Genomic DNA, 16,586 nt, shown 5'->3' on the forward strand with positions numbered 1-16,586 from the left:
CCAGGAGCACCGGTTTGTTTCAAGAACTGCAACGCTGTTGGGTTTTTCACGCTCAACAGTTTCCCGTGTGTATCAAAAATGGTCCACCATCCAAAGGACATCCAGCCAACTTGACACAACTGTGGAATGCATTGGAGTCAACATGGGCCAGCATCCCTGTGGAGCGCTTTCGACACCTTGTAGAGTCCATGCCATGACGAATTGAGGCTGTTCTGAGGGCAAAACGGGGGGTAGCAACTCAATGTTAGGAAGGTGTTCCTAATGTTTGGTATACTCAGTGTATATCGCTCTATTATGCATGGGAATACTTTGGAACAGATCTCCAAAACTAAAATCACTTGGAGCTGATTTTCTGGTGTTTTTATTTCAGTCTTTTACAGTGCATTCTGAAAGTATTCACACCCCTTGACTTTTTCCACTTTGTTACGTTAGTCTTATTCTAAAATTGATTAAATAGTTTTTTCCCCTCATCAATCTCCACACAATACCCCATAATGACAAAGCAAAAACAGGTTTAGACATTTTTTGCTAATTTATAAAAAAAATACAAACATAACATTTACATAAGTATTCAGACCCTTTACTCAGTACTTTGTTGAAGCGCCTTTGGCAGCGATTACAGCCTCTAGTCTTCTTGGGTATGACGCTACAAGCTTGGCACACCTGTATTTGGGGAGTTTCTCCCATTCTTCTCTGCAGATACTCTCAAGCTCTGTTAGGTTGGATGGGGAGTGTCTCTGCACAGCTATTTTCAGGTCTCTCCAGAGATGTTAGATCGGGTTCAAGTCTTGTCCCGAAGCCACTGCTGGGTTGTCTTGACTGTGTGCTTAGGGTCGTTGTCCTCTTGGAAGGTGAACCTTCGCCCCAGTCTGTGGTCCTGAGCACTCTGGAGCAGGTTTTCATCAAGGATCTCTGTACTTTGCTCCGTTCATCTTTCCCTCGATCCTGACTAGCCTCCCAGTCCCTGCCGCTGAAAAACATCCCCACAGCATGATGCTGCAACCACCATGCTTCACCGTAGGGATGGTGCCAGGTTTCCTCCAGACGTGACGCTTGGCATTCAGGCCAAAGAGCTCAATCTTGGTTTCATCCTAAACCTTAACGAACTGTACGAGGCTATAAACAAGCAGGAAACCTTTACGAACTGTACGAGGCTATAAAAAAGCAGGAAACCTTAACGAACTGTACGAGGCTATGAACAAGCAGGAAACCTTAACGAACTGTACGAGGCTATGAACAAGCAGGAAACCTTAACGAACTGTACGAGGCTATAAACACCCAGAGGCTGCTTTTTTGGTTGCCGGCGATTTTAATTCTGCGTCACTAAGACACGTGACGCCCAACTTCATCAACACGTCTCCCTCGCCACTAGGGGCGATAACGTCCTAGACCACTGTTACTTGACCCACAAGTAAGCACACAAGGCCTTCCCTCGTCCGCCATTCGTCAAATCAGACCATGACTCCGTACTCCTGCTTACAAGCAGAAGCTCAAAACAGGAAGTACCCGTGACTAGCTCCGTTGAGAAATGGTCACTAGAATCAGAGATTATGCAACAGGAATGCTTTGCTAGCGCGGATTCAAAAGCCCTGGATTAACACAGAGGTCGGCGCTAAGCTAAAGGACAGGACTACCACACAAAGGGCTATTGCAGCCAACCCTGATGCTACGGCCCAAGACAGGATCAAGTACAGGAAGTCCCGCTATGACCTCAGCAGAGTCATCAAATGGGCAAAAGGACAATAAAGGAACAAGGTGGAATCATATTCCACAGGTTCCAACGCCCGCTGCATGTGACAGGGGCTACAGTCCATTACAGATGACAAAGGAAGACCCAGCCGTGATCTGCCCAACGATGCCTCTCTAACCAGAGGAACTCAATGCATTTTATGCACGGTTTGACAACAACAATATCGAGCCGGGTATGAGGGCCGTCACCGACCCAGAAGACTGTGTGATCTGGCTCGCCGAGGCCAACGTGAGTACGGTCTTTAATCAGGCCGGAAGGAACTCCTCTTATCGTCTGGATGAATTTATTCTGTGTTGTCTTAAGAATTCAGCCTTCTCTGTGTTGGTCTTGCCAACCCCCATTGTCACACCTCTGAGAAGCAGAGGTTCTGTTGTGATTTTATTATGTAGGTCTGATTGGAGGTTCACTTTACAGTAATACAATTGGTCACCAACTCAGTTTTTGAATCCAAAACAACTCAGATGCTTATAAAAGCTCTTAGATTCATTGTTTTTTTCTCTTATGTTCCTGTGGTGAGATACCTACACGCTTTCCCTCCCTCTCCCATGAGCCATGAGCCATGGCACAAGCTAATTACTTAGCCTTATTACGAGTCTAATGTGATGTTTATGTAATATACTGTACATACACATATCAGGTTTAACAATAACATCGTGCCAGGTGTGAGGGCCACCACCCGACCCAGAGGCTGACACGATTAAGGCCTTTAAATCAGGTTAACACCCACAAGGCCGTGGGGCCCAACGGTATTCCAGGGCGTGTTCTCAAAGCATGCACAGAACATCTGGCAGGAATATTCACAGTAATTTTCAACCTCTCCTTGTCCTAGTTTGTAATCCCCACGTTTTAAGACGACCACAATCATTCCTGTTCCCAAGAACTCTTAAGGCTTCATGCCACAATGACTACCGCCCTGTAGCGCTCACATCTGTAATCATGAAGTGCTTTGAAAGGCTGGTTATGGCACACAACTCCATCGTCCCAGACACCCTAGACCCACTCCAATATGCATATCGCCCCAACAGAGCCATAGACGACGCAATCACAATTGCACTCCACACTGCCCTCTCCCACCTAGATAAGAGGAATACCTACAGTGGGGAGAACAAGTATTTGATACACTGCCGATTTTGCAGATTTTCCTACTTACAAAGCATGTAGACGTCTGTAATTTTTATCATAGGTACACTTCAACTGTGAGAGATGGAATCTAAAACAAAAATCCAGAAAATCACAATGTATGCATTTTAAGTAATTAATTTGCATTTTATTGCATGACATAAGTATTTGATCACCTACCAACCAGTAAGAATTCCGGTTCTCACAGACCTGTTAGTTTTTCTTTAAGAAGCCCTCCTGTTCCGTATTGAGGGGAGGATGGATGGGGCCATGTATCGCGAGATCTTGGCCAACAACCCCCTTCCCTCAGTAAGAGCATTGAAGATGGGTCGTGGCTGGGTCTTCCAGCATGACAACGACCCGAAACACACAGCCAGGGCAACTAAGGAGTGGCTCCGTAAGAAGCATCTCAATGTCCTGGAGTGGCCTAGCTAATCTCCAGACCTGAACCCAATAGAAAATCTTTGGAGGGAGCTGAAAGTCCGTATTGCCCAGCGACAGCCCCAAAACCTGAAGGATCTGGAGAAGGTCTGTATGGAGGAGTGGGCCAAAATACCTGCTGCAGTGTGTGCAAACCTGGTCAAGACCTACAGGAAACGTATGATCTCTGTAATTGCAAACAAAGGTTTCTGTACCAAATATTAAAGTTCTGCTTTTCAGATGTATCAAATACTTATGTCATGCAATAAAATGCAAATTAATTACTTAAAAATCATACAATGTGATTTTCTGGATTTTTGTTTTAGATTCCGTCTCTCACAGTTGAAGTGTACCTATGATAAAAAATTACAGACCTCTACATGCTTTGTAAGTAGGAAAACCTGCAAAATCGGCAGTGTATCAAATACTTGTTCTCCCCACTGTATGCGAGAAAGCTGTTCATTGTCTACAGCTCAGCGTTCAACGCCATTGTCCCCTCTAAGCTTGTCACCAAGCTTAGGACCCTGGGGCTGCGTCACTGCTTGGTATGGCAATAGCACCGCCCTCGATCGTATGGCGCTACAGAGGGTGGTGCGGACAGCCCAGAACCTCACTGGGGCCGAGCTCCCTGCCATCCAAGACCTCTATACCAGGCGGTGTGAACCATCCAGGACCTCTATACCAGGCGGTGTGAACCATCCAAGACCTCTATACCAGGCGGTGTGAACCATCCAGGACCTCTATACCAGGCGGTGTGAAATGAAGGCCCTGAAAATCATTAGACTCCAGCCAAAGACTTATCTATGATTCCGCACGGCAGGCGGTACCTCTGCATCAAGTCTGACACTAACAGGCTCCTGAACAGCTTCTATCCCCAAGACATAATAAGACTGCTCATTAGCTAACAGAACGGCTACACGGACCCTCGTATTTAATTTTTTGCACTGTCTCTGCACTCACAGGGCCCTACACACACTCCACCATTTGCTCACACACATAATGCACATTTATACTGACTCTACACACCCCCACTCACATACAATTATCATATACATTGCTGCTACTCTATCATATATCCTGAATCATTGTCACCTTACCCCTATACATTCCTACCTCCATCTCATTCTAAATATGCTTATCGGTCAATGGGATAATTTGCATAATTTAGTGGAATTCAATTGGCGCTTGTGTATGTTCGAGATATACATACAGTACCAGTCAAAAGTTTGGACACACCTACTCATTCCAGGGTTTTTCCTTTATTTTTACTATTTTCTACATTGTAGAATAACAGTGAATACATCAAAACTATGAAATAACACATATGGAATCATGTAGTAACCAAAAAAGTGTTACATCCAAATATATTTTATATTTGAGATTCTTCAAAGTAGCCTCCCTTTGCCTTGATGACAGCTTTGCACACTCTTGGCATTCTCTCAACCAGCTTCATGAGGTAGTCACCTGGAATGCATTTCAATTAACAGGTGTGCCGTCTTAAAAGTTAATTTGTGGAATTTCTTTCCTTAATGCTCTCAACTCTAATCTATAAAACCCTTGAATGAGTAGGTGTGTCCAAACTTTTGGTCAAATCTGTCTGTTTTATAAGCCCAATCATTGACCAATAATTAAATGTGTTAAAAATAGTTTTTTGGGCCATGATTAAAAAGAGCTAGTATTTTTATTTCTCAACTGGTAATTGAAGCTCGCTTCACATTCATCATTCAAATGCATGGCCATGGCTTCACACACCACTTTGCAATGAGCTGGAGGCAGTATGCATTTTAAAACATACAGTTGAAGTCGGAAGTTTACATACACTTAGGTTGGAGTCATTAAAACTCGTTTTTCAACCACTCCACAAATTTCTTGTTAACAAACTATAGTTTTGGCACGTCGGTTAGGACATCTACTTTATGCATGACACAAGTAATTTTTCCAACAATTGTTTACAGACAGATTATTTCACTGTATCACAATTCCAGCGGGTCAGAAGTTTCCATACGCTTAGTTGACTGTGCCTTTAAACAGCTTGCAAAATTCCACAAAAAGATGTCATGGCTTTAGAAGCTTCTGATAGGCTAATTGACATCATTTGAGTCAATTTGAGGTGTACCTGTGGATGTATTTCAAGGCCTACCTTCAAACTCAGTGCCTCTTTGCTTGACATCATGGAAAAATCAAAAGAAATCAGCCAAGTCATCAGAAAAAAAAAATGGTAGACCTCCACAAGCCTGGTTCATCCTTGGGAGAAATTTCCAAACGCCTGAAGGTACCACGTTCATCTGTACAAACAATAGTACGCAAGTATAAACACCATGGGACCACGCAGCCGTCATACCGCTCAGGAAGGAGACGCGTTCTGTCTCCTAGAGATGAACGTACTTTGGTGCGAAAAGTGCAAATCAATCCCAGAACAACAGCAAAGGACCTTGTGAAGATGGAGGAAACAGGTAAAAAGTATCTATATCCACAGTAAAACGAGTACTATAACAACATAACCTGAAAGGCCGCTCAGCAAGGAAGAAGCCACTGCTCCAAAACCGCCATTAAAAAGCCAGACTACGGTTTGCAACTGCACATGGGGACAAAGATCGTACTTTTTGGAGAAATGTCCTCTGGCCTGATGAAACAAAAATAGAACTGTTTGGCCATAATGACCATCGTTATGTTTGGAGGAAAAAGGGGGATGCTTGCAAGCCGAAGAACACCATCCCAACCGTGAAGCACAGGGGTGGCAGCATCATGCTGTGGGGGTGCTTTGCTACAGGAGGGAATGGTGCACTTCATAAAATAGATTGCATCATGAGGAAGAAAAATTATGTGGATATATTGAAGCAACATCTCAAGACATCAGTCAGGAAGTTAAAGCTTGGTCGCAAATGGGTCTTCCAAATGGACAATGACCCCAAGCATACTTCAAAAGTTGTGGCAAAATGGGTTAAGGACAACAAAGTCAAGGTATTGGAGTGGCCATCACAAAGCCCTGATATCAATCCTATAGAAAATGTGGGCAGAATTGAAAAAGCGTGTGCGAGCAAGGAGGCCAACAAACCTGACTCAGTTACACCAGCTCTGTCAGGAGGAATGGGCCAAAATTCACCCAATTTATTGTGGGAAAGCTTGTAGAAGGCTACCCGAAACGTTTGACCCAAGTTAAACAATTTAAAGGCAATGCTGCCAAATACTAATTGAGTGTATGTAAACTTCTGACCCACTGGGAATGTGATGAAAGAAATAAAAGCTGAAATAAATCTCTACTATTATTCTGACATTTCACATTCTTAAAATAAAGTGGTGATCCTAACTGACCTAAGACAGGGAATTTTTACTAGGATTAAATGTCAGGAATTGTGAAAAACTGAGTTTAAATGTATTTGGCTAAGGCGTATGTAAACTTCCGACTTCAACTGTATAGCTACTTAATTGTTTGAAACCTGAACGTTTTCACTACATATTATGGTTTACCTTGCTTCAAGGTAGCCCAGGCAATATCTATGGAGGCAATTATTATATAAAGACTTCCATACGCCATTGAAACCAGTAGCCTATTTCTCTCATGTTCTATCGGTTTCCAACTTTCTTTCATTGTCCGGTAGTAGCCTAATGGCTTGTGTGTTGCTCTAATGTTAAGAAATAATAGTTTATTACCATTTTAAGGGAAAACGTTCTGATCTGCTGCATCGGATTCATTGCTTTTTAACGTTTTTTTAAAATCGCATTGCCTTACAGTATATTTGGAAGAAGGAAAGGCAGCGCACTATTTGGGCTCGTGCGGCAAATACCAAATAGATGATGGTTGAGTTGCGACAGTAGAAGCCCAGCCAGGCATATCGCAGTATTTCAAAATGGAATCACTGGGAAAACAGGTTTGGAAAGCAAATGGATGGTCTTTTTATGTTATCAAAATTCTCAACATAATTGAGCGAACAGTACAGTCGTTGTCAAAAGTTTTGAGAATGACAAGTATTGGTCTCCACAAAGTTTTTGCTGCTTCAGTGTTATTAGATCTTTATGTCAGATGTTACTATGGTATACTGAAGTATAATTACAAGCATTCCATAAGTGTCAAAGGCTTTTATTGACAATTACATTCAATTTATGTAGAGAGTCAATATTTGCGGTGTTGACCCTCTGCAATCCGCCCTGGCATGCTGTCAATTAACTTCTGGGCCACATCCTGACTGATGGCAGCCCATTCTTGCATAATCAATGTTTGTCAGAATTTGTGGGTTTTTGTTTGTCCACCAGCCTCTTGAGGATCGACCACAAGTTCTCAATGGGATTAAGGTCTGGGGAGTTTCCTGGCCATGACCCAAAATGTCGATGTTTTGTTCCCCGAGCCACTTAGTTATCACTTTTGCCTTATGGCAAGGTGCTCCATCATGCTGGAAAAGGCATTGGTCGTCACCAAACTGTTCTTGGATGGTTGGGAGAAGTTGCTCTCGGAGGATGTGTTGGTACCATTCTTTATTCATGGCTGTGTTCTTAGGCAAAATTGTGAGTGAGCCCACTCCCTTGGCTGAGAAGCAACCCCACACATGAATGGTCTCAGGATGCTTTACTGTTGGCATGACACAGGACTGATGGTAGCGCTCACCTTGCCTTCTCCGGACAAGGTGTTTTCCGGATGGCCCAAACAATCGGAAAGGGGATTCATCAGAGAAAATGACTTTACCCCAGTCCTCAGCAGTCCAATCCCTGTACCTTTTGCAGAATATCAGTCTGTCCCTGATGTTTTTCCTGGAGAGAAGTGGCTTCTTTGCTGCCCTTCTTGACACCAGGCCATCCTCCAAAAGTATTTGCCTCACTGTGCGTGCAGATGCACTCACACCTGCCTGCTGCCATTCCTGAGCAAGCGCTGCACTGGTGGTGCCCCGATACCGCAGCTGAATCAACTTTAGGAGACGGTCCTGGCGCTTGCTGGACTTTCTTGGGCGCCCTGACGCCTTCTTTACAACAATTGAACCTCTCTCCTTGAAGTTCTTGACGATCCGATAAATGGTTGATTTAGGTGCAATCTTACTAGCAGCAATATCCTTGCCTGTGAAGCCCTTTTTGTGCAAAGCAATGATGACGGGCATGTGTTTCCTTTCAGGTAACCATGGTTAACAGAGGAAGAACAATGATTTCAAGCACCACCCTCCTTTTAAAGCTTCCAGTCTGTTATTCTAACTCAATCAGCATGACAGAGTGATATCCAGCCTTGTCCTCATCAACACTCTCACCTGTGTTAACAAGACAATCACTGACATGATGGCAGCTGGTCCTTTTGTGGCAGGGCTGAAATGCAGTGGAAATGTTTTTTGGGGAGTAAATTCATTTTCATGGCAAAGAGGGACTTTGCAATTAATTGCAATTCATCTGATCACTCTTCATGACATTCTGGAGTATATGCAAATTGCAAATCATCAACAATGAGGCAGCAAACTTCGTGGAGACCAATACTTGTGTCATTCTCAAAACGTTTGACCACGACTGCAGGCCTATAGCCAAACCTATTGGGCACCAGAGGAGAGCATCAGCCGTATCCCCGCTGAGTACGCACAGCGCATATTCACCATCATTGTTGGGTCAGTGCCACTTAAGTTTGTTTTTGGACAATGTCCTCCTCCAGTTGAGATGGACGTCATGTTCCATTTGCTTCTCACAGGACTATTATATGGACAATGTTGTTTTTATCGATTGTTTGTCAGGTGTCAGCAAAGTAGGCTACCCTGTAATTTCTTGTATCAAAAAAGATTGCTAATGTCTCCAGTCATATAAAGTGTAGTAGAATTGCATGAAATGTGTTTTTTTCCCCATGCAAAGAAAGAAGAAACGTATCTGATATAGCCCAGGCCTCTACACTAGAAGCGCTCTGCAATGCATTTTGGTCAGGTACATTTCTCAAATGTTTGCGGTCCTGGCAGGCGATGGCGGCGTATGTGTACCTGATGTTCCGGTCCTGGCAGGCGATGGCTGTGTGGGTGCGAGTAGCGTCCAAGGTCCATATCGTACAGAGTGGTCTTCTCTACTACGTGGTGACTGCGGGCAAAGTTCAGCCCCTCCGACGACTGGAGGGAGGGGGGGGGGGGGGAGACAGAGGTGAGTTAATGCTGCAATTCAAACTTAAATGCATTTTTTACACATTTTAATTTGACCATTTATTATATGGTGAGTGGATATATGGTAAATAGAGGTTCACCTGTTCAGCGGTGCGGAAGTAGATGCTCTTATCAGCACCACAGCTCACCATAAGAACTTCTGGGCTCACACCTACAACACACAGAAAAACAGGCAGAGACAAACTACTAGTTAGCACTTTCTCTTTTCTTTTGTGTGTGTGTCCTCCGTGTGTGTGTGTGTGTGTGTGTGTGTGTGTGTGTGTGTGTCCTCCGTGTGTGTGTCCTCCGTGTGTGTGTGTGTGTCCTCCGTGTGTGTGTGTGTGTGTGTGTGTGTGTGTGTGTGTCCACCGTGTGTGTGTCCACCGTGTGTGTGTGTGTGTGTGTGTCCACCGTGTATGTGTGTGTGTGTGTGTGTCCATGTGTGTGTCCTCCGTGTACCAGTGAACTTGATAGCAGTGATGGAGGCTGAGTGGTCATAGACAGTCTGTTCCAGGCTGTAGCTCCTCTCCATGTTGAATATGTGGATCAGACGGTCTCGACTCGCCGACGCCAGCAGGTGCAGACCTGAAACGCAAACACACTCACCGTAAAAACACAAACCACGTTTCCATCCACAGTCACACCGTATATAAAAAAAAGCTATGACAGCTGTGATGGAAACAGAAAGTGTCGGTCCAATTTTATAAACGCAGACAGATCATTTGTTTGTTCGACATGCGGGGTCTTTGTGTCGGTAAAATTATTTATGCGGGAAATGGCGCTGGAAATGCCTTTATGCACAGATATTGATATAATAACCATCATATTGAAGTACATTTGGAGTCACGAGATGATATGGTGTGTGGTCCTCCCACTACAACTCTGGAAACACAGGCAGTTTATTAGGCTACAGATTAAATAAATTGATGAACTTCATAAGGTGGTGAAAGTGCACTGTGATCTTGATGCTCCTAAGAGGGTCTTATCCTGGTGACATGATCGATGCTTGACTGCCGTTTTGACAAATACAAATATTCTCGCTCTTGTCCATAATAATCTCATCACGTAGACTAGTTTACCTGCACTGTATCTGCCAGCGGTTGGCTGGAGCCAAGACCAGAGTAGGAACATCTGCTATTCAACGCAACAGTTTGTGACAAAACGGCATCCTTTTTGTCCACGGCAAACCACGCCCACGAGAAACCTAGCAACATTCCAAACCGCGCTGATTGGTCAGAGTTCGGTCACCAAGGACACTCTGGAATCTCTTCATATGAAATGGAAACACACTATTGACTGAAGTGACCAATGAGAACGTTTCTCCTGACCATGTGATATGACATGGAGAAACTGGCCAGAGTATTTTCCTGGTCATGTGCTAGATTGAAGATAAGGTTAAGACAAAAAGGTTCTAATATCCCAGAATTCTAAACTAAGGGACCGGCTATGCTAGTTAGCCATGACGCTGGGCCCATGAATCTGTATTTTAGAAAGCATTACTTGTCCTAACCTTGGTATCTTCAACCTTGAGGTAGTCAGGAAAAACTCCTGGTCCTGAACCATGCAGGTGAAATTCCAGGCTCCGTCCTGACCAGTCGCAGTAGGAAAGAACTCGAGACACTCCCCCGTCTCTGTAGGGGGAGGACTCCCCCGTCTCTGTAGGGGGAGGACTCCCCCGTCTCTGTAGGGGGAGGACTCCCCGTCTCTGTAGGGGGAGGACTCCCCGTCTCTGTAGGGGGAGGACTCCCCCCGTCTCTGTAGGGGAGGACTCCCCGTCTCTGTAGGGGAGGACTCCCCGTCTCTGTAGGGGGAGGACTCCCCCGTCTCTGTAGGGGGAGGACTCCCCCGTCTCTGTAGGGGGAGGACTCCCCCGTCTCTGTAGGGGGAGGACTCCCCCGTCTCTGTAGGGGGAGGACTCCCCCGTCTCTGTAGGGGGAGGACTCCCCGTCTCTGTAGGGGGAGGACTCCCCCGTCTCTGTAGGGGGAGGACTCCCCGTCTCTGTAGGGGGAGGACTCCCCCGTCTCTGTAGGGGGAGGACTCCCCGTCTCTGTAGGGGGAGGACTCCCCGTCTCTGTAGGGGAGGACTCACCCGTCTCTGTAGGGGAGGACTCACCCGTCTCTGTAGGGGAGGACTCCCCCGTCTCTGTAGGGGGAGGAGTCCCCCGTCTCTGTAGGGGGAGGACTCCCCCGTCTCTGTAGGGGAGGACTCCCCCGTCTCTGTAGGGGAGGACTCCCCCGTCTCTGTAGGGGAGGACTCCCCCGTCTCTGTAGGGGAGGACTCCCCGTCTCTGTAGGGGAGGACTCCCCGTCTCTGTAGGGGGAGGACTCCACCCGTCTCTGTAGGGAGGACTCCCCGTCTCTGTAGGGGGAGGACTCCCCCGTCTCTGTAGGGGAGGAGTCCCCCGTCTCTGTAGGGGAGGACTCCCCCGTCTCTGTAGGGGAGGACTCCCCCGTCTCTGTAGGGGAGGACTCACCCGTCTCTGTAGGGGAGGACTCCCCCGTCTCTGTAGGGGAGGACTCACCTGTCTCTGTAGGGGAGAACTCCAGACACAGCACCTCAGAGTCGTGGGCTTCGATCTTCTGCAGCTGATCCATGAACTGTAGACCAAATATACTGGGGACAGGAAAACGCATGACATCTTAGTTTATGTGGTCATGTTGACTGTGTGTGTGTGTGTGTGTGTGTATGTGTGTGTATGTGTGCGCGCTTACTGTACGTTTCCGTTGCGGTCCCCAGCTGCCAGGTGTTGTCCATCAGGACTGATGCCCAGGACTCGGATCCCTGACTTAGCATCCATCCCGGCCCCCTCTCCTCTCTCCCCCTCCGTCTGAAGGTGCTGGGTGTCCTCCCCCACATAAACAATCCTCAACAGATCCTGGACCAGCACACAGACAGGGACAGTCAGACCGAGTTTTCAGAATAAAACCTTTATATCTGTGGGCAGTAATTTGTAAACCAGGACTCTGAATGAACAACGCTACAGCATTGGCAGGTTGCAGTGAGACTCACCTGGCTGTAGAGGTTACGGTGGCAGCTGGTTCCCTGCCCCTGCACCAGCCCCGGGTCGCTGTGCCACAGCCGGATGGTATTGTCTGAAGAGCAGGTGAGGAAGGATCCGGGGGGCAGACAGGAGCGGGACAGATCCATATCAGGGTATGTCTGAAAACAAAAACACAGTAAATATGCTAGGAAAGCGACGCAGCATTTTCCAGGAAGTAGCCTGGCAAGTTTAGAACTTTTGCAAATGGGCAGAAACGTAGCGCAATTGTCTCCATCCATCCATCCATCCATCCATCCGTCCCCATATGATACAGAAAATACTGGTGTAGCTGAGATATGCCTGAGTCTCAACAACGAAGGCTACACACACCTCTAGACTCCAGACACAGCCGCTGTGGTAGAGGGCAGAGTAGACCTTCCCGACGTTCCTGATGTCCCGGACATCCCAGACATACACACTGTGGTCGTTGTATACACAGGTCAGGTGACGGGTTACAGGGTCAAAGGTCAGGGCTAGGGTGTCTGGGTACTCTGCCTTGGGGTTGGCAACAAACAGATGCCTGTATGGAGTCAGGAGAATCAGGAAAAACCACAACACATTATTCTAATCCAATCTAAAAGCAGAACAATATCATCATGCTTCTCCGGTGTCCTGACACGGACACGGTTGTTCTAAGAGACAGTTTATGCTTGATCTGAAAATGTGGGTCGGGACTCCGTATGGAGGGTGTGACGCAATTATGGAGTCTCCGGAGGCACGCAGAAGCCAAATTGAGCTCTGTACCACATCTCTGTGAGCCTCCGGAATGTTTCAACAATGCAGAGGGATCCGTATAGCTCCACATTGACATGATTGGTTGATGGTAGGTAAGGGGGCGGGAGGTCCTGTATAAGCACAAACTCACTTCCTTGACAACTTCCTTAACAACAGCTCTGCGCTGCTCCACGAAGCAGAGGCCGTATCGCCGTAAATGCTTCACGGTCAATGCAGACTTCAGATTGACCATGCAGCACCTTTCATTCTTAACTGGCTCCAGGTGTCCTGACACGGACACTGTTGTTCCAACTCTTAACTGGCTCCAGGTGTCCTGACACGGACACTGTTGTTCCAACTCTTAACTGGCTCCAGGTGTCCTGACACGGACACTGTTGTTCCAACTCTTAACTGGTTCCAGGCACTGAAGCATCCACTGTTCATATGACTACCTCAGTATACAGAGCTTCAGTTTCTGGGCACATGTTCACCCGACCTCAGGAGTAATGTGGAGTATCACTGGGACTAATGTATCTTCCTGTGTGTTACTCGAGCATCTCTTTTAACCTCCTCTGTCGGTTTCTCTTTCTGTGTGATACATAAAAAAACACCATATCACTATGTAACGTGCTGCAACCAAATTGCCCATCAGACAATCCATTACCCTGGCTGAAGGCCCTGTGTGATGTCCACTCCCAGGCAGTGTGGCCGGTGCAGGGTGGTGATGTAATGAAGGTTCTGGGGGCTGAAGACTCGGACGGTGCCATCTGCACAGCCACAGAAGATCAACACTTCGTTCACCGACAGACAGCGAGCAGAGGTGGTCTGGAGAGAGAGAAGGGAGGGTTAGACAGAGGTGGTCTGGAGAGAGAGAGAAGGGAGGGTTAGACAGAGGTGGTCTGGAGAGAGAGAAGGGTTAGACAGAGGTGGTCTGAAGAGAGAGAAGGGAGGGTTAGACAGAAGTGGTCTGGAGAGAGAGAAGGGAGGGTTAGCCAGAAGTGGTCTGGAGAGAGAGAAGGGAGGGTTAGACAGAAGTGGTCTGGAGAGAGAGAAGGGAGGGTTAGACAGAGGTGGTCTGGAGAGAGAGAGAAGGGAGGGTTAGACAGAGGTGGTCTGGAGAGAGAGAGAAGGGAGGGTTAGACAGAGGTGGTCTGGAGAGAGAGAGAAGGGAGGGTTAGACAGAGGTGGTCTGGAGAGAGAGAGAAGGGTTAGACAGAGGTGGTCTGGAGAGAGAGAGAAGGGAGGGTTAGACAGAGGTGGTCTGGAGAGAGAGAAGGGTTAGACAGAGGTGGTCTGGAGAGAGAGAAGGGTTACAGAGGTGGTCTGGAGAGAGAGAAGGGAGGGTTAGACAGAGGTGGTCTGAAGAGAGAGAGAAGGGAGGGTTAGACAGAGGTGGTCTGGAGAGAGAGAGAAGGGAGGGTTAGACAGAGGTGGTCTGAAGAGAGAGAGAAGGGTTAGACAGAGGTGGTCTGGAGAGAGAGAGAAGGGAGGGTTAGACAGAGGTGGTCTGAAGAGAGAGAGAAGGGTTAGACAGAGGTGGTCTGAAGAGAGAGAAGGGAGGGTTAGAGAGGTGGTCTGAAGAGAGAGAAGGGTTACAGAGGTGGTCTGGAGAGAGAGAAGGGTTAGACTGAGGTGGTCTGAAGAGAGAGAAGGGTTAGACACAGGTGGTCTGGAGAGAGAGAAGGGAGGGTTAGACGGAGGTGGTCTGAAGAGAGAGAAGGGTTACAGAGGTGGTCTGGAGAGAGAGAAGGGTTAGACTGAGGTGGTCTGAAGAGAGAGAAGGGTTAGACACAGGTGGTCTGGAGAGAGAGAAGGGAGGGTTAGACGGAGGTGGTCTGGAGAGAGAGAAGGGAGGGTTAGACAGAGGTGGCCTGAAGAGAGAGAGAAGGGAGGGTTAGACAGAGGTGGTCTGGAGAGAGAGAAGGGAGGGTTAGACAGAGGTGGTCTGAAGAGAGAGAAGGGAGGGTTAGACAGAAGTGGTCTGAAGAGAGAGAAGGGAGGGTTAGACAGAGGTGGTCTGGAGAGAGAGAAGGGTTAGACAGAGGTGGTCTGGAGAGAGAGAGAAGGGAGGGTTAGACAGAGGTGGTCTGGAGAGAGAGAAGGGAGGGTTAGACAGAGGTGGTCTGGAGAGAGAGAAGGGTTAGACAGAGGTGGTCTGGAGAGAGAGAAGGGAGGGTTAGACAGAGGTGGTCTGGAGAGAGAGAAGGGTTAGACAGAGGTGGTCTGGAGAGAGAGAAGGGAGGGTTAGACAGAGGTGGTCTGAAGAGAGAGAAGGGTTAGACAGAGGTGGTCTGGAGAGAGAGAGAAGGGAGGGTTAGACAGAGGTGGTCTGGAGAGAGAGAAGGGTTAGACAGAGGTGGTCTGGAGAGAGAGAAGGGTTACAGAGGTGGTCTGGAGAGAGAGAAGGGAGGGTTAGACAGAGGTGGTCTGAAGAGAGAGAGAAGGGTTAGACAGAGGTGGTCTGGAGAGAGCGAAGGGTTAGACAGAGGTGGTCTGGAGAGAGAGAAGGGTTACAGAGGTGGTCTGGAGAGAGAGAAGGGAGGGTTAGACAGAGGTGGTCTGAAGAGAGAGAGAAGGGAGGGTTAGACGGAGGTGGTCTGGAGAGAGAGAAGGGTTAGACAGAGGTGGTCTGGAGAGAGAGAAGGGTTACAGAGGTGGTCTGGAGAGAGAGAGAGAAGGGAGGGTTAGACAGAGGTGGTCTGGAGAGAGAGAAGGGAGGGTTAGACAGAGGTGGTCTGGAGAGAGGGGAGGGAGGGTTAGACAGAGGTGGTCTGGGTTAGGGCTAGGGTTCGTTAGGGTCAGGGTTCGTTAGGGTCAGGGTTCGTTAGGGTCATCCTGACCTTGAGGTCCACCCAGGCGTCCAGCATCCTCCTGCTGTTGAACTGACACAGCAGGCCAGAGGAAGTGATGCAATAGGTGCTGCTGGCCATGTTGCCCCGCCCACACGACAGACCACAGAACATGCTGTTCCTCTGTTCCCCTAGCAAGCCTGATCGGCCAATCAGAGGCACCGTGCTGTTCACCTAGGGGGAGGAGCCATAGTAAACATCCAATCAAACCATGACTCAGAATCAACCCTTTACTCAGACACACTTGTATATATCTAAAAACAATGGATGGAGCACAAACAGTATCGCATATAAAACACTTAATAATTAAAATGTCCTGACCCGTCTCTCTTTAGAAGCGTCTAGGTACCAGAACTTGACGTGTCGGTTTCCTGCTGTGACAAAGTAGCTGTTGTCTTCAGAGAAAGAGACGGACAGAACTCTGCTAGACACCTTGTTGGACGCTATCACCGTCCCCTTCTACAAACACAGGAGAAGAGGGTTTAGAAATCATATTTTCAGTTTCACTTAGCTTGGGTTATTTTAGATAACACAGGGATTTCAGTGGCCTCTAGTGGAAGGCCTTTGACCAGACTGCTGTCAGAAGTGATAAGAGATTGAAGGATG

General features: G+C 47.4%; 1 protein-coding gene across 1 annotated transcript in view; it reads right to left on the bottom strand.

Annotated features, from left to right (window-relative positions):
* wdr62 (WD repeat domain 62) overlaps window positions 1–16,586 on the bottom strand; it is a 67,550-nt gene that overhangs the window by 22,819 nt on the left and 28,145 nt on the right. The window contains 11 exon segments of the mRNA XM_045220934.1: window positions 9,223–9,275; window positions 9,277–9,345; window positions 9,477–9,547; window positions 9,835–9,960; window positions 11,899–11,990; window positions 12,089–12,252; window positions 12,387–12,536; window positions 12,748–12,937; window positions 13,796–13,956; window positions 15,972–16,154; window positions 16,302–16,439. Coding sequence (XP_045076869.1) covers window positions 9,223–9,275; window positions 9,277–9,345; window positions 9,477–9,547; window positions 9,835–9,960; window positions 11,899–11,990; window positions 12,089–12,252; window positions 12,387–12,536; window positions 12,748–12,937; window positions 13,796–13,956; window positions 15,972–16,154; window positions 16,302–16,439 — 1,397 coding nt within the window.

This window comes from Coregonus clupeaformis, chromosome 6, assembly GCF_020615455.1.
Source record: "Coregonus clupeaformis isolate EN_2021a chromosome 6, ASM2061545v1, whole genome shotgun sequence".
Classification (NCBI taxonomy): Eukaryota; Metazoa; Chordata; class Actinopteri; order Salmoniformes; family Salmonidae; genus Coregonus; species Coregonus clupeaformis.